Source organism: Gorilla gorilla, chromosome 20 (genome assembly GCF_029281585.2).
Source record: "Gorilla gorilla gorilla isolate KB3781 chromosome 20, NHGRI_mGorGor1-v2.1_pri, whole genome shotgun sequence".
Classification (NCBI taxonomy): Eukaryota; Metazoa; Chordata; class Mammalia; order Primates; family Hominidae; genus Gorilla; species Gorilla gorilla.
The window spans coordinates 68,490,061-68,513,417 of NC_073244.2; the positions used below are offsets into that span (position 1 = coordinate 68,490,061).

Here is a 23,357-nt window from a genome sequence, read left to right on the forward strand (position 1 = left end):
TGCTGTGGTAAGAAATGGATTCAGACACCAAAGGAGCTGTAGGACCTGGCTAACATGTACAAGCAAGAACCAGAAGAGTATACCTGGGAGGAGATCCTGAGATTGCTGCATCATTGGGTAGAATACAAAGTTGAATAGGGGAGAGTTTTTTGCTATGGGGTCACTGTATGACAGGATTAACACACTGGCAAGGGAAAAAGATGCTTCTAATGGATGCTGGGACAGTTTTTGAAGCTTGGAAAAAGCATTGGTTCTCATTAAATAAAATGAAGATAGCAGAACTGCCAAGACAAATGAGGATGGGATCAAAAGAAGTGGATATACAAGGGAGAACAAGCGTCATGGAGATGGCCAATAGTAGCTGTCCCCTAGGCGAGGGCTGGCTGCAAGAGATGCTGTTAAGGAACTGGGCTCTCTAGTTGCAATGGGAATGATAGGATCTCAGAATAATGGCAGCCAGGTGATAGCTCTTAGCATCAAAAGCAAGGAGGGCCATAATTACCATATGGGTAGAAGGCTTAGAATAGAATCTGGGGAGATTGGTCTTCAGAAATCTATGGTTCTGGCTCACAGCACATGAGTTTGCCAATGGCAAGTCATCTGCTTCCAATAAGAGTAAACTTATTGAGACAAGGGGTTGCTCCGTTGCCCAGGCTGGAGTACATGGCATGATCACAGCTCAACTGCAACCTTGAACTCCTGGGCTCAAATAATCCTCTCACCTCAGCCTCCCAAGTAGTTGGGACTACAGGCACATGCCACCACACCTGGCTAACTTTTTTGTTTCTTTGTAGAGATAGGGTCTCCCTTTGTTACCCAGGCTGGTCTAGATTTCAAGGTATCAAGTGATCCTCCTGCCTCAGCCTCCGAGTGTTGGAATTACAGGCAGGAGTCATAGTGCCTGGCCCAAACTTAACTAAAAAACCAGAGAAGGCAAGGTGCATTGGCTCACACCTGTAATCCCAAGAATTTGTGAGGCCAAAGTGGGAGAATTGCTTGAGTCCAGGAGTTTGAGACCATCCTGGGCAACATAAGAAAACCCTGTATCTCCAAAATAATTTTTTAAAAATTAGCCTAGCGTGGTGGCACATGCCTGTGGTCCCAGCTGTTCAGGAAGCTGAGGTAGGAGGACTGCTTGAATGGGAGGTTGAGGCTTCAGTGAGCCATGGCTGTGCCACTGCACTCCAGTTTGAGATGCCATCTCAAAAAACAAAACAAAACAAAAAAACCAGACAGTAAATATAGGCGTTGTGGCCATATAGTCTCTGTGGCAACTACTCAGCTCTGCTGTAGTGAAACCAAAGCAGTTGTAGACCATAAATGCAATGTGTCACTCAGACTTTATGAAGCAGGTAGCGGGCTGGATTTGGTTTCTATACCCTGCACTAGGCAAAATGGGATATTATGTAAAGATAAAGGTATAATTCATAAATAGAGGGTTAGTAGTATGTCCCTGTAAGTCAAACAATATAAATTAAAAAGCATAAATATCTGGAAACTCAAGGTGTTGGCAACATTTTTTTAGGAAATTCTGATCCAGCATACCAAATTATATGAAAACATGGAGATTTTTACCATTGCAATCTAGTGGCTTAATGGACTTATTTAGAAACTTGTATCCAAAAATGCAGAATACATATTTTTTCAATGTTCATGGTATATAGAAATCAATCTTGTATTTAACCACACACACACACACACACACACACACACACACACACAAAGTCAAATTGGGTGGCACAGTGGCTCAGGCCTGTAATCCCAGCACTTACAGGAAGTGCTGGGAGGCCGAGGTGGGTGGATCACAAAGGTCAGGAAATCCAGACCATCCTGGCCAACATGGTGAAACCTCATCTCTACTAAAAATACAAAAATTAGCTGGGCATGGTAGCGTGCACCTGTAGTCCCAGCTACTGGGGAGACTGGGGCAGGAGAATCGCTTGAACCCGGGAGGCAGAGGTTGTGCCACTACACTGCAGCCTGGTGATAGAGTGAGACTCCATCTCCAAAAAAAAGAGTAAAATTCAAAAAGTAGATAACTTCAGGCCACATTTACCAACCATAATAAAATTAAATTAGATATTATGTCACTTAGGATGCTTTTGGCTGCGAATTCACAAAATATCCAACTAAAAGTAACTGAGCAATCAAGGTTTATTTTTCTCAGATAACAAGGCATCAAAAAGGCAGTTCCAGAATTGGCCTAGTAGCTGAGTCTTCTCAGGCTCTGGGTCAGCTTCTCTGAGGTCCACTTTTTTCTCTTCTTGGTTCCAAGATAGCTGCAGCAGCTTCAGGCATCATGTTCTTATATAAAAATGTTTAAAAGCAGGAAGTGAGAGAGGAGGAAGTCTTCATGATAAACCTGTCTCTTCTGAATGAGGAAAATCTTTCCCAGAAGCCCCGGCAGATTCCACTGAGCAACACTGGGAGATACTGGCCATACTGTGCTGCACAGGAGACTGGAAAATTAGCATCTGATATTCTCAGAGTCCAAGGCAAGACACAGATACTGCCAACAACAAGGGGAATTGGGTATGGCTGCTGGGATGACAACCAATGGTTGTCTGTGCCAGTCACAAAACAATGTAACAACGTGGAAATTAAGAAATATTCTAAATTTAGATTATTTCTGGATCAGAAAGAAACAAAAACCGAGATTATTGTAAGATGGTCTCTTTATTTCATCATTTTCTGTTACTTTCTTCTTTCACTGCCTGGATGTTTGGTAGTCTTGAATAGCATGTTTAGTACATATGAGTTTATCTTTCAGATTTTCATGTATATGCATGCATTCAAAGGCTATAAAAATTCCTCCAGTGTAGCTCTGGCTTTCCCCTTACCCTCACATCTCTTTGGCCACATTTCACATCTCTTGGCATGTTAAACTCTCAATTCATTCTTTTCATTACCATTTATGGTAATTGCATGATTTCTTTGTTAAGCAAATGATAATCTGGCTGTTTTTTTAACTTGTAAGAAAACTATAACTTTTGCTCTTGATAAAATTACTACACTGTGGTTAGAAAATGTGGTTCTGGAATGTGTTAGAAATAAAATTTCTCCCAACCTTTCCCGGCTTCTTTGACAATTATGATCTGAACAATTTACATCCATAAAATTTTCTTTGATATGAATTTTCAGACTTAGGATAAAGGCTGATCTCTGAATGAAGGCATTGTCACTGGCATTACATTCTTCAAGTCTTTCTCCAAGAGGGAGAAGTAAGTCACGATTAGCCTAGGCTAATGGGTTTTCCCCATTACTTCCATTCATATGGTTGCTTGCCAACATAAATTCTCTGATGATTAGTAAGGGGTAACTGCTGATGGAAGGCTTTTCTACATTTATTATATTCACATGTGTTTCTCTATTATGCATTCTCTGAGGTTGAACGGTAGTTGAATCATGACTCAAGGTCTTCTCACATTTCTTATATTCATAGGGCTTTTTCTCAGTGTGAATAACCCGATGATGAATCAATTGTGAGCAATGACTAAAAGCCTTCCCACATTCCTTACATTCATACGGCTTTTCACCTGTATGAATTCTGTAATGTACAGTAAGATGTGAGACCCGTTTGAAGGCCCTACCACATACCTTACATTGGTAGGGTTTCTCTCCAGTGTGAATTCTCTGATGTTGCTTGAGTTGTGAGCTCACTCTAAAGGCCTTTCCACATACTTTACACTCATAGGGTTTCTCACCGGTATGAATTCTCTGATGTCGTATAAGAGTTGAGCCTTGATTAAAAGCCTTCCCACATTCCTTACATTCATAGAGTTTCCTGCCAGTATGAACAGTCTGATGTTGAATCAACTGAGAACGATGACTAAAGGTTTTCCCACATTCCTTGCATGCATAGGGTTTTTCACCAGTATGAATTCTATAATGTACTTTAAGATGTGAGATCCGATTGAAGGCCTTGCCACATTCCTTACACTGATAGGGTTTCTCACCTGTGTGAGTTCGCTGATGTTCAATCAACTGTGAGCTGCGACTAAAGGCCTTCTCACAATCTTTACATTCATACGGTTTCTCACCAGTATGAACTCTCTGATGTTGTATAAAATTTGAACCAGAATTGAAGGCCTTTCCACATTCCTTACATTCATAGGGTTTCTTACCAGAATGAATATTCTCATGTTGAATTAGTCGTGAGCCATATTTAAAGGCCTTCCCACATTCCTTACATTTATAGGGTTTCTCATTAGTATGAATTCCTTGATGATTAATAAGGAGTTCCTTTTGCCAGAAGTCTTTTCTACATTTATTATACCCAAAAGGTTTTTCTCTAGTATGAATTTTCTGATAAAAAGTAAGGGATGCATGCTGGTCAAAAGTGGGCATTTCTTCATGTCTGATGATCATCTGATGGAAATGTCTGTCTGGATTTCCCTGTTGTCTGTCAAACTGGTTTCTGCATTCCCAATCATCTTGGAAACTTGAACACTCAAGACCATAACTTGTAAGGCTTTCCATTATCTCCCATTGGGGTGATTCGACTTCATAAACATGCTGCTTTGGAAATAATTCCTTGGTATCATATCTGGACTCCAATACTGAGAAAGAATGGAAAAAAGCGAATATGTTTGGTTTCTTTTTTTTTTTCCAGATAAAGGAACTAAAATAAGAACTGGAGGGTTGAGACTCAATGCCTATTAACTCTTGAATGTAGCTAAGCAATTAGAAAATGGACAAGTAGAACAGTGAAAGGAAAATAACATACATGAGATGAGGGAGGTAATAAAAGAGGTTATAAAAGTGATTCTAAAATGTTAGTGTGGGGCTGGGCATGGTGGCTCATGCCTGTAATCCCAGTGCTTTGGGAAGCCAAGAAGGGAGAATCACTTGAGGCCAGGAGTTTGAGACCAGCTTCGGCAACATAGCAAGACCCCATGTCTACAAAATAATTTTTAAAAATTAGCCAGCTGCAGTGGCACATGCCTGTAGTCCCAGCTGAGAAAAGAAGACTGCTTAAGCCCAGGAGTTAGAGGCTGTAGTGAGCTATGATCACGCCAATGCACTCCAACCCGAGTGGCAGAGGGAGACTTTAAAAAAAAAAAAAAAAAAAGAGTTGGTGTGGGTCAGAATCACTATTGAACTATATTTTTTAAGACAGTAAATGTTTCTGTGAGACTCTAGAAAAGACAAATATAGAGTGACGGAAACCAAAGCAAATCATTGGTTTGACGGACTGTGCAGGAAGGAGCACAAGGGAACTTTTTGGGTTGATGGAAATGTTCGCTATCTTGATTGAGGTGATGGTTATGTGGGTGTATAAACTGGTCAACACTCATTAATAGTACATTTTAAAAATGCATTTTATTGACCATAAATTATGCCCCCAAAAGAGTGAATTTTAAAACGATGATGGGGATTTCAAGACGAAAAGAGTTCCGGAGATGGACGGTGATGATGGTTGTAGAACAGTGTGAATGTACTTAATACTACTGAACTGTACACTTGAAAATGGTTAGCATGGTAAATCTTGTGTTTTACCACAGTTTTAAAAAATAAAAATAAAAGTGGTGGAGGAAGTGTGTGGTTGGATCTGCAACCTGCCTCAGTGCCTGGAGGACACGCAGGAGAATGAGCCAGAGGAATATGCTGGTACAGTGGCAGCTATTCTCATGTGTCTGCTAGAAGTTAGAATGACATGGCTGCTGTCTTCCTCTGTGAAGCTTTTTATAGCTGAAGTTTAGCTGAATGCCATGGCTGAAGCCCATTATCAACTGAATGACATTTCTTAAACTTCTTAAATGTCATGCATTTACCTGAACCTTTTCATTTCTTAAAGGTGACCTCGGAAAAATAAGGGCTTTTTTCCTTGTTTAGAGGATTAGGCCAGTTGATTGAGGGTGGGTCCTTCTAGAGCAACATACTTTGCTGATTATTCAAACTGCATGAAAAAGCTGAATGGTATAATGGACTGTGATTCTACCTGGTACATGATTTCAGCTACAGTAGCAGATTTTACTGTACTTATAGCAACCAACCCCAGTTGACTTAAAGAGACTCAGATATAGCTTGACTACAGGTGGGCAACACCATGCTCAGCTAATTTTTGTGCTTTTTTGTAAAGATGGGGTTTTGCCATATTGCCCAGGCTGGTCTCAAACTCCTGGGCTCAAGCAATCCACCTGCCTTGGCCTCCCAAAGTGCTGGGATTACAGGCGTGAGCCACCATGCCCAGCCTCAAAGTACTTTTTGCTGAGAATCTGATTCTGTCCTAATTTGCTGAATCATACATCATAGATTCAAGGTGATGTGCTAACAAGGATATCATTTTTAAATGTTGCCATTAAGTTCAAATGCACCTTTTCATACTTTAAATTGATATATGTATATAACCCTTAAACATGTTCATGATAATTCTGTTGAGACTTCTGGCTAAGGATGTTGCTATACTGGTATATAAAATGTGCACAATTAAACTCCAGTGTGATACTACTCATTTCAGTATATATGAGTGGTATATTTTGTGCAGTAGCTTTATCTTAATATGGCTCTTTGTGAATGCACTTTATAGCATTTATTGAGGGTGAAAGAGCAGGAGGGAATTCTATGTTAAGTATTTCTATAAAAACATTGGTCATTTATTAAACAGAACCAGTATTCCTAACATTTGTCTGGGTTTTAGATATGTTGTTCTGCAGATCTATTCACTGTAGTGATCCCAACATTATTGAAAATTACCAAGCTTTTACTGCTCTCGCCAGTGAAAAACTGTACCTTCTTAAATTCTGTCAGCATGTCACATTTATTGTAATCAACAGTAACTGGATGTTTCTGAGGTGTTTTGATTGGACTCAAAAGTATTATAATCAGTTTGCAGACAAAAACACAATCTGCATTTTAGTTTAAGTATGACACTGATGACTTTAAAAAAAAACTATATACAAACGTTCTATATAAAGTTTGCCTCCAAAGTATTTCTCTTTCTCTTTCTTTTTTGGGGGGGAGATGGGGTCTCATTCTGTTGCCCAGGCTGGAGTGCAGAGGCACAATCATATTATACTACAACCTCAAACTCCTAGGCTCAGGTGATTCTCCTCTGTCAGCCTTCTGAGTAGCTGGGACTACAGGCATGAGTTACTACGCCTGGCTGCAGAGGGATTTTAATATGTAAAAGTATTAACACAGTGTATTAACTTTGTGCCCACTCAAATCTCTTTTCTATCACATCCTTATGTTCTTTGACAGATTGACTTTTATGCTTCTCCTTTTAGAAACACAAAATTGTTTTATTCTTAGTTTTAAAAAACATTTGAATGTGTACCCTTGCTTATGCGAAGATTTATGACCTACTAGTCATAGCTAAATAGTCAACATTGTAAGAGCTGATACTTTTTGGTTCATGTGAGGTTTGGTATTCTTGCATTTATGTACACGGATGTCAATTGTGTGGACTTGTTCTGTATTTATGTTAACTAGCTTTTACTGAATTGTTGAAACTAAAAAAGTTAAAAACGTGCTTATAAAAAAAGAGGGGGGGATTATGTCCAAAGAACCCAGGAGCCAGTTTGAAAGGGTGTCACTGGGCAAGTCTGGAAAACTATGAACGTTGCGATAAATAATGATAATGGGTAATAATCTGTTACAGGATAAAATAAGATTTATTTTATTCTGACCTGGAAATGAGAAAAAATATGCCACCTACTATTAATCCATATGATATAAATGAAGAAACAAATGGTGAAAGGGAGAAAGCTCTTCTTTACAGGAGTATGTGATCTAATAAATAAGAATAAAGTTTTTTTAAAAATCACTATTTTGTAACTATTAATCATATCTGATCCAAGAGAAAACTATCAATGACTTCTGAAACTAGCAGGTGAATAATTTGTGAGAAGCACAATATTTATATCCTCTCCAGGTGGACCATAAAATCATGGCTTGCCTCTATTTCTACACTGCTTTCCCTCTGCCCACAGCACAGAACCCAAACTTCATAACGTGGTGGCCTTTCCTAGAGTATCTTTTTTTTTCCTTTTTGAGACAGAGTCTCTCTCTGTTGCCCCAGCTGGAGCGCAGTGGTTCGATCTCGGATCACTGCAATCTCCGCCTCCCGTGTTCAAGCGATTCTCCTGCTTCAGCCTCCCAAGTAGCTGGGATTATAGGCACGTGCCACCACACCCGGCTAATTTTTGTGATTTTAGTAGGGACGAGGTTTCACCATGTCGGCCAGACTGGTCAAGTGATTTGGCCGCCTCAGCCTCCCAAAGTGCTGGGATTATAAGCATGAGCCACCATGCCCGGCCCCTAGTGTATCTCTTTGTGTTCCTCCCTTTGCTCACTGACCTCAGCCACAAGGGCCATCCATTATCTCAGAGGTACCAAGGGCTCCCGGCTCAGGTCCTTCACACTCATTGGCTACAACTGGTATTCCCCAGCTACATCACACCTTCCATGTCTCAGCTGAAATGCCTTATCCTTGAAGAGGTCATTGGCCCTACCATGCACCCTGACTGAACCTGTTCTTTTTCTTTCACATATTAGCTCATGTCCATGTGTGTATGATTTCATGTCTATTTTCCCACTGCAGTGTAAGTTCCAGGAAAGCAAGGATAATGTCCACCTGCCTCATCAATGTATACTGTGGCATATTCCATGGTGCATAATAAAAGCTTAATAAGTACTTGTTAACTGACTCCAGAATTCAAACAAACCGATATAAATTCCTTTAGCAAAATGGTCAAAGGACAAGATCATGTCCTTTGCAGGGACGTGGATGGAGCTGGAAGCCATTATCCTAAGCAAACTAACACAGGAACGGAAAACCAAATACTGCACGTTCTCACTTATAAGTGGGAGCTAAATGAGGACACATGGACACACACAGCGGGACAACACACATGGGCCTTTCAGAGAACGGAGGTTGGGCGGAGGGAGAGAATCAGGAACAGTAACTAATGAGTACTAGGCTTAATACCTGAGTGATGAAATTATCTGTAAACGAACCCCCATGACACAAGTTTACCTATTTAACAAACCTGCACCTGTACTCCTGAAGTTAAAAAAAATTTAAAATATTAAAATAAATAAAAAAAAGAAAAATGGTCAAAAGATACAGACATCTTTCCAAAGACAAAATACTTTCCTTAGGAACCACCATATTTGTACTCAGTCTAGCCCTATAATCCAGGTTGAATTCTTAAAGTGTTTCAGGAGGAAGGAGCAGCCACCTTTGTCAAATGCTGCTGACGAACTGAGAAAAACAACACGTAAGACATAAGCTTTGAAGGTAGCAACCTGCAGGGAAGATTTTCTAAGACAAAGGGCCACTTCCAGCGGACCTGATACCTGCAGTGGCTGCTCCCTTCCCATTGATACCTCACTCACCTGGACACAGGCCTCCAGACACCACTCTCTCCACCATCCAGGGCTCTTTGCCTTGCTCTAGGAAGGAGATCACATCAGGTTTGGAAACGGCAAGACCTGGAGATGAGAAGAAACATGCCACCTGGTTATGGTGTGGGGGCCCCAGAATTCAGATCCAGGACCTGGTCATCAAGCAGGAGAGGCAGTTGCAGGAAGTGCCAGAGGAAGATGGGACAGTTGCCTGAGGGTAAGGGAAGATGCAGCTTCAGCTGACAGCGCTGCCCTTTAACCCCTCAAAAATGACCAACCAATCATAAGACTGAAAAGCACCCAAAAACTGACCAGGAAGGAACATGCCCAAGGATAACCTCCAAACTAACAGACGAGATCACCTTACCCAGTGAGACCAGGTTGCTGTAGGTCTCCAACATCACGTCTCTGTACAAATCCCTCTGAGCAGGTGCCAACCACTGCCATTCTTCTTGGGAGAAGACTATGGCCACATCCCTGAACAATTCTGACCCCTGAAATGACAGGCATGTATGATATATACGTATTTCAATGGTTCACAGTGGGATGAAAGGCGGTGGGGCAGGTCTTTGCGGGACGGGGGATTGTTTTGTTGAACAAGAAGGGTGGGACTGAATGTGAAAGGTGACAGAAGAAATGGAGATGAGTAAAACAGAATGATCAAATTGTTCTCAAACACTCCTTTTAACTGCAAATCAATGCTCTGTGTACAGGTCTGGGATGAAAATTAAAATCAAGCTAAATGGAGTTTTCCTTATTAAGTAACAGTGTAATAAAGCACACTGCCCACTCTGTACTTGGCATTCAATAAATTCTCAAGGTGAGACCTATCATTTCTATCTTTTGGAATAACAGTAACAACAAAAAATATTTCTGATGGATTTTCCCCAAATATTTTATTTTTTAAAATTATGGAAACATGTTTTCTATCTTAGATACAGGATTTTCATGTAAGTCAAGAATTTCTTGGAGATGAAAGTTCATCATTATGTTGGAACATAACACAAGCATTTTTCTTCATGGGAAAAACCATGGAGATAACTTTTATTGAGTGCACAATTTTCTATCAAGTGAAACGACTGACTCAAACATCCTCTTATTTTGGATCCCGAGGTTGGATCAGATCTCTAAGGCTTTTCCAAGCCCTGACCACTCACCCACCTAGATGATCATCTCACTTGCTACATCGCTCACCATCCTCAGCTCTGTACTTTTCTTCCTCTTAAGCTAAAGCAACTAATGGAGGATGTCCCAGATTCAAATGCTCTGTCCAACGTCAAACTAGACTTTAATTCTGGCATCAAATTTTTGATGGATTCCCAGCCAAACCTCAATTACATATCCAATCATTAATCATTCCCAAAGCAGGACACTGTACCACGCGCTGAAACTGAAACCAACCAACACCACCTCCCCTGCTTTTCTATATGTGATTGCTCCTAAGCATTCATTTCCATCTCTTCAAACTTCAGTTCTTACAAAGGATGCTCTCATTTCATACAGGGAAATGAGTTTCTCCTCCTAGCAGACGAAAACTATCAGGAGATGCAGAATGCTATAGAGAATAAATCTGTGGGCATTTGTCCCGAGGGGAGAGGACAATGGGAGAGGAGACTCCTGCCTGGTCCTTTTATTCCCTAAAATGGGAAAGTCTGAGAACCAAATTTCTGGATGGAACCCAGGTGGAAAGTTTCAAGATAAGGAAAGCAAATATTTATGGGATTTAAAAACTCACAAGGGACATGACTTTTAGAATTTCAAGGGCTGATAGGTCCTCCTCCTGGTTCCTCTCTTGGGGAAGGGCAGAGTCCTGCGATGGTAGAGCTGGAGGAGGAAAGAGCAAACATGAGAGGCTAGGCTTGCCTCACAGTTCCTAGAATGCCAAGTTACAAGTCCCCACCTGCTTGCCCTCTGCCCACAAAGAAAATGAGAAGGAGGGGGGAGGCAAAGGGATCCTCACCCAACCCCAGGAAACCAGCTTTAGCTGCTGCAAGGCAAAGGGGAACCAGTGGTCCTTTCCCTCCCATTTCCCCTAAACATCCAGTGGTTCTGTTTTGCTGCAAATACAAGTCTGAGACAGGGATGCTGAGGGCTGTTCTAGTGACTGAGACCCACATGTTACCTCAAGGACAAGGAGGGCTTCCCTCAAGCCAGGGAGCATAGAAGGCCTGCATAATTTGCATAGCCCCAGCCTAGAATAAAGCCTTTCCAGGACTAGGCCATTTAACTCTCTCCTGCAGCAAATATAACACCTTTGAAAGTCTACCTGGCTCTTTTCCCAACCGCCAAATATACAAAAAGCTCTACAGCCCAAACTGAGGCTTTGTGGATGCCACTTCATGGAGCATGCCTTGCATCAACAAATGGGATAGAGTTGGAAGGAACAGTAAGAGACAAATTACACACAGCACGCCCAATGCTCCATTATCAGCACATAAATGTGTCCTTCCATAGAGACACAGCAGTGCACAAAGCTGCATGTCCAATAATATTTGCTAAATAAGAGAACTGAAAATTAGTACATAAGTAGGCAAGTCCACAAGTAGCCAAGAGGTTGAATCATTTTTGGCACAGCCATATAATGGGATGCCAAGTGACTATCAAAAATGACTATCAAAAACTGACAAGCAAAGAAAGTAACTACTGAATCCTTTGAGAATATTCAGCAAAAAGAAGTCAAACTCACTCACTAACACACAGGCTAAAAACAAAACAAAACCAAAAAATTGGAAGAAAAAACACCCAAGTATTCGCAGTGTTGTCATTTAACCAGTTCTTGAGCTCACTGTTAAACAAGAAGTACTTTGTAAAGGAGTATATAAGGTGCCTACTGCATTACAAACATTTGGTTCTAAGTAACATGTAAGTGAAATAATTATGAATGTTGCTTAATATGATGTAATAGGCAGCTTTTCCTTATTATGACCACTTTTATAAGCATTATTTGTATTAACTGCACGATATCCTATTTACAAAGGATGGCCTGTGATCCACTCAAGTGTTTCCCCACTGCTGGACATAGAATTTGAACATATAAAATGTTCCCAAGTATAAGTTTTTCTAAACTAGCGGTTCTAAGTCTTCTGGGGTCTTGTAACTCTCTGAGAACCTCATGAAACAAGATTTCCTCTCAGATTAAAAAAAAAAAGCACACATAACAGTGAATGCAAAACATCCGCAATTTCAGGGGGTCGGAGACCCCTGCGCACCCACCTAAGGGGTCCATGCACCTGGGCTATGAGGCTGGAAGCAGAAAGGGGGCGCCAGAAAGCACGCGCCGCGAGGGCCGGCGGGAAATGTAGTCTCACGCCGGTAAAGCCACAGAGCGACGATGAGGCGAGACGTCTGCGTTCTTCTCAGGCCTGAGACCCAACCGGCCAGGGTACCAGCTCCTGCTGGACCCCAGAGCGCCTGGAAAGCTCCGGAACCTCTCACCTGCAGCCTCCTCGGGTCCAAGTGCCACCGTGGCCGCGCCCCCGGCAGCCCACGGCGCGCTTCCACCACGGTACCGGTGGATTCGCCGTGCGCAGCCGGAAGATGGCGCAGACGCACAAAGCACACCGATGCTGCGCCATGATAGGGCCGGCGCCGCAGTGTCTTCCGGGAAACATAGTCTCTAGGCGTAAAGGCAGCAGCCCGGCCTTGAAGGCGGATCTCGCGATGTTTCAGGGTGAGCTGGACGCAGGCGTGCCTGCGCAGTGCGCGTAGGAGTGCTGTTCGTGTGTTCGAGTCCCTGGGTTGCTTCCTGGGGTCTGTGGTGCTGGGTGTGCTATCTGCGTGTGATTCTCTAGCGAGAGATTGTGGGCGAGTGACCGAGTGGGCAAGGGGCCGTCACTGTGTGTGCGTGATTGTGACGGTGTGTGGTGGTAGCTTCTGACTCCGCGTGGGTCGTTGAATGTGTGACTGGGACCGTTTAGCGGTGGATACACAACTGTGTGCGGCTGTGGAAGATTGCCTCATCCGTTACGTTCCCATTTCCGTGGAACAACAGTTTTACCAGAAGGTTTCGAAGGAACCTTAAAGTTTGGAAGCGTAAGAGTTTATCTGGTAACTAATTTTAAACATTACATCTATGGTGAGTTAAATGTGGGTTATGAAGGAGAACGCAAAATAAAAACGTTATAAAGATGTAAAGGAGTTTTATGGGGCGGCATCTCTTGGGCAAATATCAGACCGCCGTAGGTAGTTGTTAATTCTCTCTTGTTTTTAGGCGGCTTTGGTGTCATCAAGTGTGAGAAGCCCTGGACTTTACACTTCCCGAGCCAGTGTGATCCAGTATGATTGGGAGTCCGAGTGCCAGATGCCGGTCAGGACCTGTTATGCTGGGTCTCAGAATGCGGAAACTCTCCCTGTCCGAGGTGGAACAGTTTGTCCTTGAGTGAGGACTGGAGTCCTGAGTGACTCTTTTGATTTGATCCTGTTTCCCTCAAACCTGGTGAGCTCTATGGTGTAATAAATGGTTAAGAATGTGAACCCTTAACCGTCTCTAAGACTGCAGCCAGAATGCCTGAACTCCAGTCTTAGAAATGTGCCTCGGTCTCCACATTTGAAAGTGAGGATGCTTGTGGCATCTAATTCACTGAGTTGTTGGGGAGGAGTAACTGATATGTAAAATAATGCTACTGCTGCTGGATAAGGATGCTGATATGACTGAAGCTAATGCTTGCTTTCTGCAAAGATGCTTTTTCCAAAACACACCATATTGCCTCTTTACACATTCTTCAGGAGAGGGTAGAGGCTGCATTTTCCTTGTAGGTGCGGTGATGTGGTGGAAAGCACACTTTCAGAGTTAGACAGATGTGGATTCAAATAGCATTTCAGCCATTTATTAGTTTCTTCATGCCTATCTCAGTTTTGTTTTTTTGTTGTTGTTTTTTTTTTTTGTCCATAAAAGGAAGAATGTAATGCCGGGCTTGCAGCTTTGTCCTGAGGGTCAAATAAAATGATTTAATAATATAAGCAAAGCTCAGAGGTTGGTTATTGCTGATTACTGATATTAAAAGACAGCTTCAGCAAGGATGGTTGAATTTCACACTTGTGAGCAGACAGTTGAGGAGACAGTTGTAGATTTATCCTACTTGACCTTATTTGTGGTTCAGGACAGTGTTGCGAGTTCAAGAGGAGAGGGTGGATGCAAAAAGTCATCATCTTTCCTATGTTCTCTGATCTTGGGAAGGGGCGAGTGGCTCTAGTTTCCCTTTAACATCCCACTGTGTTGAGTGTGTCTATATGTACATGCGTCAGTATTTGCTTATGGAGGAAAGGAAGGAAAAAGACCAAACAGGTACAAAGCCAGCCATCTCTCGGGCTAACTTTCTTCTATACCATTTTTACTTTCTCACATTCATTAATCTGCCAAAGAGAAATTTAGAGGATGATGAAATGGCCACTTCTGACTCTGAACCAAGCCTCTGAAGTCATACACCATTATACTCTTGGTCACAAAATCAGCTGTGAGTCTAAGTAGGTGGAGACTACACAAGAGTATAAGTACTAGGAGGCAGGGATCATTCAGGGTCGTCTTAGAGGGTGGCTTCCAGTTTCTTCCTTTTAAGAGTATGAGAATGCTCTGAGCTAGCCTCTCCATTCCATGGAATCCATAGGTCTTTTGTCAGCCACTTCCCAGTACACATTCCTGTGCCAAAGCACATGCAGAGTTTGTAGGGTCCAGCCCCACAGGGTCGGTTGGTTTCTCCCCGTGTGCGGAGACGAGAGATTGTAGAAATAAAGATGCAAGACAGAGATAAAAGAAAAGACAGCTGGGCCTGGGGGACCGCTACCACCAAGACGCAGAGACCTGTAGTGGCCCCGAATGCCAGGCTGCGCTGATATTTATTGGATACAAGACAGAGGGGCAGGATAAGGAGTGTGAGCCATCTCCATGATAGGTAAGGCCACATGGGTCATGTGTCCACTGGACAAGGGGCCCTTTCCTGCCTGGCAGCTGAGGCAGAGAGAGAGAGAGGAGAAAGAGAGAGAGCGCTTACACCATTATTTCTACTTATTAGAGACTTTTAGTACTTTCACTGGTTTGCTACTGCTAACTAAACGGCAGAGCCAGGTGTACAGGATGGAACATGAAGGCGGACTAGGAGCGTGACCACTGAAGCACAGCATCACAGGGAGACGGTTAGGCCTCCGGATAACTGCGGGTAGGCCTGACTAATGTCAGGCCCTCCACAAGTGGTGGAGGAGTAGAGTCTTCTCTAAACTCCCCTGGGGAAAGGGAGACTCCCTTTCCTGGTCCACTAAGTAGCAGGTGTTTTTCCTTGACACTAACACTACTGCTAGAACACGGTCCGCTTGGCAACGGGCATCTTCCCAGATGCTGGCGTCACCGCTAGACCAAGGAGCCCTCTGGTGGCCCTGTCTGGGCATAACAGAAGGCTCGCACTCTTGTCTTCTGGTCACTTCTCACTATGTCTCCTCAGCTCCTATCTCTATATGGCCTGGCTTTTCCCAGGTTATGATTATAGAGTGAGGATTATTATAATATTGGAATAAAGAGTAATTTCTACCAACTAATGATTAATGATATTCATATATAATCATATCTAAGATCTATATCTGGTATAACTATTCTTGTTTTATATTTTATTATGCTGGAACAGCTCGTGTCCTCGGTCTCTTGCCTTGGCACCTGGGTGGCTTGCCACCCACAGAGTTACTCCAGCAGCTCCCTCTCCTGTTATCCCCAGCCATATCCATGCTTCTGCCAGATTCCTTCTGTTTCAGGATCACCCATTATCACTTGAATGAGATCAACTGTGGGGAGGTGGGCCATATTCTGTTGTGCATAGTAATCCAAGCAAGGAATCACACAACAAAGTGGGTTCTAACCCAATCTTAGCTACTTACTCCCTGAGTGACCTTGGGTACCTCCCCCAATTTTTCTGACCTAAAATCTGTGCATTATAATAATAAATTTCTACGGAGGAAGTATAACCTTTTCAACAAACAGTGCTGGAGCAACTGGACATCCATAGCCAAAAAAGAAAAAGGATAAAAGGCTTTTCTCCAGTACTAATCCAGGAGAAAAATAAATGTATTGCATCTTCCTTGTGACAACTGAGGACAAAATACACGTGGCCTCTCTCTGTGAGGACTTTTTTTTTTAAGAGACAAGGTCTCACTCTGTCACCCAAGCTGGTGTGCAGTGGTGTTCCTGGACTGAACTGAAGGTCAGGCTGCTTATTCCCGCAGCCCTATAACAAGATGCTGATGAACTGTGAAAGAAGAGAGTTTTATTTCTGTAACTGGGTACAGGGAGAGGGCCAGAAAAATATTGCCAGACCAACTCAAAATTACAAAGTTTTCCAGTGCTTATCTACCTTCTAAGCTATATGTCTACATGTTAGTGTGCATTCATCTAAAGACACAAGTGATTAATTTCTTCTAATCTATAACTAAGGTCTGAGTCTTGGGGACATTCCTCTGGAGCCTCAGTGATTTTACTTACTCTAGATGGGTCCAAGTGCCAAAGGTAATTACCCTTATCTTGTCTCCTACTAAGTTATGGAGGTCTGGGGAGTTCCTTAAGACCCCCAATAAAACTTGTTTAATCCTAAATGGATCCTGGTATGAGGAGTGTGACCATTCCTTCATTATCTTGTCATGCTTCAAATCCTCAGCCTTTGTGTTAGGGTGCTGGCTCTCTCAGCCTTTAATATTTAACCTAACCATTTAGTCAATGCTAGAACAGTTCTTATGGAGGCCTGCCTCTTCAGTTTTTGTGAGATCTGGCTTGCCACAGTGGCACAAACGGCTTACTGCAGCCTCAACTTCCTGGGCTTAAGCGATCCTCCTACCTCAGCCTCCCAAGTAGCTGAGAACACAGGTGCGTGCCACCACACCAGCTAATTTTTCTTTTCTTTTTTTTTTTCTGTAGAGATGGGAGCCTCACTGTATTGCCCAGGCTGGTCTTGAACTCCTGAGCTCAAGTGATCGTCTTGCTTCAGCCTTCCAAAATGATGGTGAAGCTGCATCATTGTCTGGGGTAAATACCTGAGGTTCGTTGTCTCACGCCAAGGGAATCAAGGACGTGGACACACAAGAAGTGAGTTTAAGAGCGGAGGTTTAATAGGCGAAAGAGAAAAGAGAATAGCTCTAGCTCCTGCAGAGAGAAAAGGGCTCCCAAGTAGGACTTCCAGTCCGTGGCGAAGGGCACGGGGTTTATAGACTGGCTTCAGGAGGTGGTGTCTGATTTACGTAGGCCCCAAAGATTGGTTGGACCAGGTGTGCCAATCAGAAGCTGGCTGCCCCACCCTAATCTTTTATTATGCAGATGGGGTCCCTGTCTGACCGGGCCATGTTGTATGTTCCTTACTGTACACGTGGTTGACAAAGAAAAGGGAAGATGGAGCTGCGATGCTGGACATGCCTGGCCCCCAGGTAGCTTTTTCCTATTGGCACAGCTGCTGGCATTCACCCATGCAAACTTCCAGCTTGCTTATCTGTGTCTGCAGCTTGATTTTTCAGGCTGCTGTTTGTTAGAAAAGAAATGACTTGGGGGCTGCTTTTCATTAAAAGGAAAACCTTACCGAGGATTTCCTTACCCTCACTATCTGCCTAAATAATTTCTTTTTAACTCCTATGTCACTTGGGATTACAGGCATGAGCCGCTGTGCCTGCTAGAGGGTTTTTTATCTTTATTCCTCAAGATTTTGCATTTAGATAATTATGTTAAACTTGGGTGTGCTAGGTAGACATATGTCTGCTGATTACCCGTTTAGGAAGAATGTGGATTCGTACGTAGGGAAAAGGAGTCAGGCTGGTGGGACCAGGGGAAAGCAAAGAGATAAAGCAAATAAGCTATAGATCTGCATTTTCTTCATGGTCCAGGATATATAAACAAAAAAAGGAAGCAGATAAGCCATAGGTTTGCTTTTCTTTATGGCCCAGGACATACAGCCCTGCCGAGCAAATAATGAACATAACTCACAAACTTCCTGCTTATCATCAAACGCACGCATCCGCTTATCATCAAACACCTTGGGTGACAGAAGAATGCAGGTTAGCTCCCTGCTGCCTTAGCATTATCAGCCCAGGAACCATCCTATAAAATCTCCAGCAAGCCTTTGTTTCCTTGCAGTCAGCTCCTCTTCCACTGATTCTGCCTGTTGCTCCCTGATAACATACTTTGATACTGTCTTTAATAAATCTGCCTTTCCTCACCCACAGCTGTCTTGGTAAGTTCTTTTGCCTCTGTGCCACCAGCCCAAATAGTTGCTGCTCACCTGAGACAAAGAATAAATGTGGTTTTTAAGCAAATCAAAGTTTACTTAGTGACTCTTACCAAGCTTTGTAGAAGGTTGTGCCAAAAGGAGAAGCTTAAGAGATAATGGCTAAAAATAAAAAATGTTACCACCGCCCAAGGGGTTCTTCCTGCCCCCTGCATAAAGAAAGACCATGGCATTGTAGTAGAGAAAGAGGTTAACAGACATGAGGCTGGCCACGCCACATGGGAAATGGAGTTCGTACTCAAATCATCTAATCCAAAGCTCTTATATTAGAGGTTTTTCAAAGTCACTTTGGGGGAAGGGGTGGGAGTGGCCAGATAACAGGTGCTTGCTGCTGATTCGTTGGGCTGGAGATGAAATCATAGGGGGTCAAAGCTCTCCTTGTGTGGGGTGAATTGCTTCTGGGTGGTGCCACAGGAACTGGGTTGGTTAGTCCAAGTGGAACCATCAGGTCCAGGTGGAGCCATGGGTGTCAGACATGAAAAAACCTGAAAAGATATCTCAAAAGGCCAATCTGAGGTTCTACAGTAGTGATGTCATTTGCAGTAGTAATTGGGAAAGTTGCATATCCTATAACCTTTGAAATAATGGCTGACAGTTGAATAATGCTGCCACCTTAGCAGGACCCAGACTCCTCTCCTCCCAGACTGATGGCCTCCCATTAGCTTTACAAAAACAATTGAGTTTTGGGCAAAGCCTCTTATTTAAACTATAGCACAAATGTCTTCCAAAGTTAGCTCAGCCCTATAGCCCAGGAATAATTAAGGGAAAGGCAAGATAGGTGGGTTAGCTCAGTTTACTATAATAATTTTTCTCAGTGATACAGTTTTTGCAAAGGTGGTTTCATAAAGATGCCTACTCTTCACACATTTGTGAAATGTCGAAGACTGCAAAAACCTGGACGTTTACTGATGCCTTATTTTAAACAAGGCTTGTCTGGTTTGAAAAAGCGAGGGGAAGCTATCAATCATAATTTTGTTAAATACAGTGAGTTTTAAGTTTCTCCTCAAAGAATCTGTCAGTATGTTCAGTTCTTTGTTTTCCATTTTAAAGTTTAACTTCCTCATTCTCTTCATCTCCTTGCCCCTAGTTTCAGTAAACAACCTCCCTGCCAGTTCTGATCAGTAGTTCACATCTGTTCCCCTGGTCACTTGCTCCATCCTGAGACCCCTGGTCACCCGCTCTAACCTAAGTCACCTTTAGTCACCTGTTCTGTAACCGTCCTTCCTGCCAAAACTGCTCACCCCACCACTGTAGCTCTTAACCCCTGCTGTCTTTAAAATAGCCAATCGGAATCAGCTTAGAGTGTGCAGTCCAACCCTAGCCAATACGGGAACGATGCAATAGTAGGGGCTACCTGTGTCAGGGATAAGAACCCCTTCCCCTCCCTTGTTCAGGTGTGCTCTCACCATTGTTCCATCTGCAAGATGCACCCTTCTATAGAAGTAAAATTGCCTTGCTGAGAAAATTTCTGTTTGAAAGCTATTTCTTTTGTGGCACCGAAAATTTATTTCTAACAATTTCAACACTCAAACACAACCCAACTACAATTTTTGTGGATTATGTTCCTTTTACTTTTTAGGAACAGTTTTCCAATGTTGCAGTCATAATGCAATTTTATCAGCTTTGTTCCTCCTTTAAGAAACCTTAACACAAGAAGTATTTTTACATGTTGCTTCATTGCCAGGCAATTATTCTTTTAAAAAGTTGTATAGTTTTCAATCAGATAGATGTGAAAGGAAAATAAATCTCAGGACTCCGGTTGGGCACAGTGGCTCATGCCTGTGATTCCAGCACTTTGGGAGGCCGAGGCGGGTGGATCACGAGGTCAGGAGATCGAGACCAGCCTGGCCAACATGGTAAACCCCGTCCCTACTAAAGATTAAAAAAAAAAAATTAAGTGGGTGTGGTGGTGTGCACCTGTAATACCAGCTACTCTACTCGGGAGGCTGAGGCAGGAGAATAGCTTGAACCCGGGAGGCGGAGGCTGCAGTGAGCAGAGATCACACCATTGCACTCCAGCCTGGGCAACAGGGCGAGACTCTGTCTCAAAAAAAAAAAAAAAAAAAAAAAATCTAAGGACTCCAAAATCACTAAGCCAAGGGAAAGTCAAGCTGGGAACTATGTCAGGCAAGGCTGCCTCTCATTTGATTCCTAAATACAATAGCTATAAAGATTAAAAGCTACATACCTCCCACACAATTTGCCCACAAGGAAATTCCTTTTGGACAAAGGACAGAAAGAATTCAAAGTCATCCCTCTGAGGCTCACCTGAGAGAAATGCGTATCTGATTGCTTCCTTGGACCTATTGTTTATGTAAAAATGCAAATTCACGGAGCCAGACTAAATTGTGTATTCAGTGGAAAGCTAATCAATAACTCAAAAGAATGCAACCTTTTGTCCCATATCTATTTATGACCTGGAAGCCTCCACCTCAGATTTTTCCACCTTACCTGACTGAACCACTGTACATCTTACACATAGTAATTGATGTCTCATATCTCCCTAAAATGTATAAAAGCAAGCTGTACCCCAACCACCTTGGGCACATGTCATCAGAACCTCCTGAGACTGTCAGTGCTTCCCTAACCATGGGAAAATAAACTTTCCAAATCGATTGAGACCTGTCTCCAATACCTTTTGGTTTACAACATACTGTTATTTATTTGACCATTCTTCTACTTGTAGCTGTGGAGTCCTGATAAGTAAGCAACAATGAGGAAGGGGCCCCAGTGGGGAAGAACAATGAACAGTTGTCCTGAGAAATGGCTAATCAACAGCTCTCTCCAGGATGACCCTATAAAACTTCCTTCCAGCTCCTGCCTCTTTGCAGACAGCTCCTTCTCTCCTGTGCTGCCAGTTGCAACCTTGCAATGTATTTTCATACTTTCTCTAATAAATCTGCCTTTCTTTAGGACTGTCCTGGTAAATATGAGACTGTTTTCTTTACCGCCTTTGATACAAGCCCTATCTAGTCGCTACCCGTGACAGTAGCTATATTGTTTATGTTCAACATTTTATTATAAACAATGTTTCAGCTGGGATCGGTGGCTCATGCCTGTAATCCCAGCACTTTGGGAGGCCGAGGCAGACAGATCAGGAGGTCAGGAGATTGAGACCATCCTGGCTAACAGGTGAAACCCCGTCTCTACTAAAAATACAAAAAAATTAGCCAGGCATGGTGGCACGCCCCTGTAGTCCCAGCTACTCAGGAGGCTGAAGCAGGAGAATGGCATGAACCTGGGAGGTGGAGCTTGCAGTGAGCTGAGATTGCGCCACTGCACTCCAGCCTGGATGACAGAGCAAGACTCCATCTCAAAAAAAAGTTTCAGTTAGTATTTTTTGCTGATATCATAGTTGCATTTGTTTAATTTCCTCAAATAAAATTCCCAGCTTATATGATGCTCTTTGTCACTGGCAACTTTGGTCAGACAATTAAATGAAGCAATTGAAGGGCGCAACAGGATTTTGGAAGGGATGGTACAAGATTGGGAGATAAACTAGAGATAGGAGTTTATAAAATATTTTCAAAGACAGATTGAAGAATAGGAATAAGAGAGTATGATATTGTGAAATATATATTTGATCTTCCTAGCATAGAACTTCTAAAATCCTTAGAAACTACAAAGTAACAGTAAAAACTCATTTTGTATGCTAATGAGTTGACAGCTGGCAACCCCTATAGAGTTTCAAGATGGGGACTGGTTATGGAAAGACCAAGACATGACTAGAAGGTTGGGACATTCAACCCCACCCCCAACCCTAAGGAGGGGACGGGATTTTAATCAACCATGCCTATGTAATGAAGCCTCTGTAAAACTCCCAAAAGACAGGGTTTAGAGAGCTTCCACCCAGCTGAACATGTGGAGGTTCCTAGAAGGTGCAACACCCTTTTTTCTGTACCTTGCCCTATGCATCTCTTCATCTATATCATTTGTAATATCCTTTATAATAAACTAGTAAACATAAGTCTTTCCTGAGTTCCGTGAGCCACTCTAGCAAAATATCGAACCGCAAAGGGGGTAGTGAAAATCCCAATTTGAAGCTGGTGGAGTCAGATGTTCCAGAGGCTAGACTTTAGTGGGAAGTGGGAAGGGGGAGGCAGGCTTGGGGACTGAGCCCTCAGCGAATGGTGTCTGACCCATCTCCAAGTAGACGGCGTCGGAATTGAACTGGAGGACACCCAGCTGGTGCCCGCTGCAGAACTCACTGAACTCATTGCTTGCTTGAGATGTGTGGGAAACTCCCCTACATTTGGTCAGAGAAGTCTTCTGTTATGATTAGTTGTCGTTGAGATAATAGAAAAAAAAATGCACCCTGCGTTTTTTCCACTGATTCAGAGGGCATAACTGAAAGAATGATCTTAATACTCTGCTTCGCTTTTCTTGATAATACGCATTACTTCCCAATATGCATCAGTGTCCTTTATTATTAATTTTTTCTTGTTGAATTCCTCCCGCATTAGAATGCTGCTCCATGAGGTGGGGATTTTGTCTGCTTGTTCACTGCTGTGTGCCCAGGGCCCACGACAGTGCCCGACACAGCAGGCGCTTAATAAATGGCGAATGAAAGACAGGGCAAGGCGGAGAGAGAAGAAACAGAAAGGGAAAGAGAAAGCCCGGGCCGCCAGAGCGCTTAATCACACGTACATCCTACCGGGCCCCTCTCCAGCTGGCTCAGGCTCCACACGGGTCCTCCAGCTCCCTTTTCTCAGCGATGGACTCACAGCCCCACCCGGAGCGCTGGAGCGCGGACGCGGCCACTGC

General features: G+C 43.0%; 1 protein-coding gene and 1 long non-coding RNA gene across 6 annotated transcripts; one reads left to right on the plus strand and one right to left on the minus strand.

Moving 5' to 3' along the window:
* Window positions 1-2,135: 2,135 nt before the first annotated feature.
* On the minus strand, window positions 2,136-23,337 carry ZNF582 (zinc finger protein 582). 3 transcript variants are annotated; one of them, XM_063701676.1, is made up of 5 exons: window positions 23,241-23,337; window positions 11,087-11,175; window positions 9,719-9,845; window positions 9,343-9,438; window positions 2,136-4,559 (listed from the first exon to the last, which is right to left on the minus strand). In XM_063701676.1, the coding sequence occupies exons 2-5, from the start codon at window positions 11,093-11,095 to the stop codon at window positions 3,238-3,240; spliced, it is 1,554 nt and encodes a 517-aa protein (XP_063557746.1). In that variant the 5' UTR covers window positions 11,096-11,175; window positions 23,241-23,337; the 3' UTR covers window positions 2,136-3,237. The 3 variants fall into 3 exon arrangements, with proteins under 3 accessions (XP_063557746.1, XP_004061557.2, XP_004061558.1); XM_004061509.4 differs by lacking the exon at window positions 23,241-23,337 and adding an exon at window positions 12,565-12,975; XM_004061510.5 differs by lacking the exon at window positions 23,241-23,337 and adding an exon at window positions 12,787-12,960.
* Window positions 13,003-18,530, plus strand: LOC109024239 (uncharacterized). Of its 3 annotated transcripts, XR_002003720.3 has the most exons (5): window positions 13,003-13,398; window positions 13,562-13,786; window positions 17,240-17,407; window positions 17,636-17,742; window positions 18,253-18,530. It is a non-coding gene; the product is annotated as an uncharacterized lncRNA (long non-coding RNA). The 3 variants fall into 3 exon arrangements; XR_002003719.3 differs by having other exon boundaries at window positions 13,021-13,398; window positions 17,636-18,530; XR_008674024.2 differs by having other exon boundaries at window positions 13,028-13,398; window positions 17,240-18,530.
* Window positions 23,338-23,357: the final 20 nt, after the last annotated feature.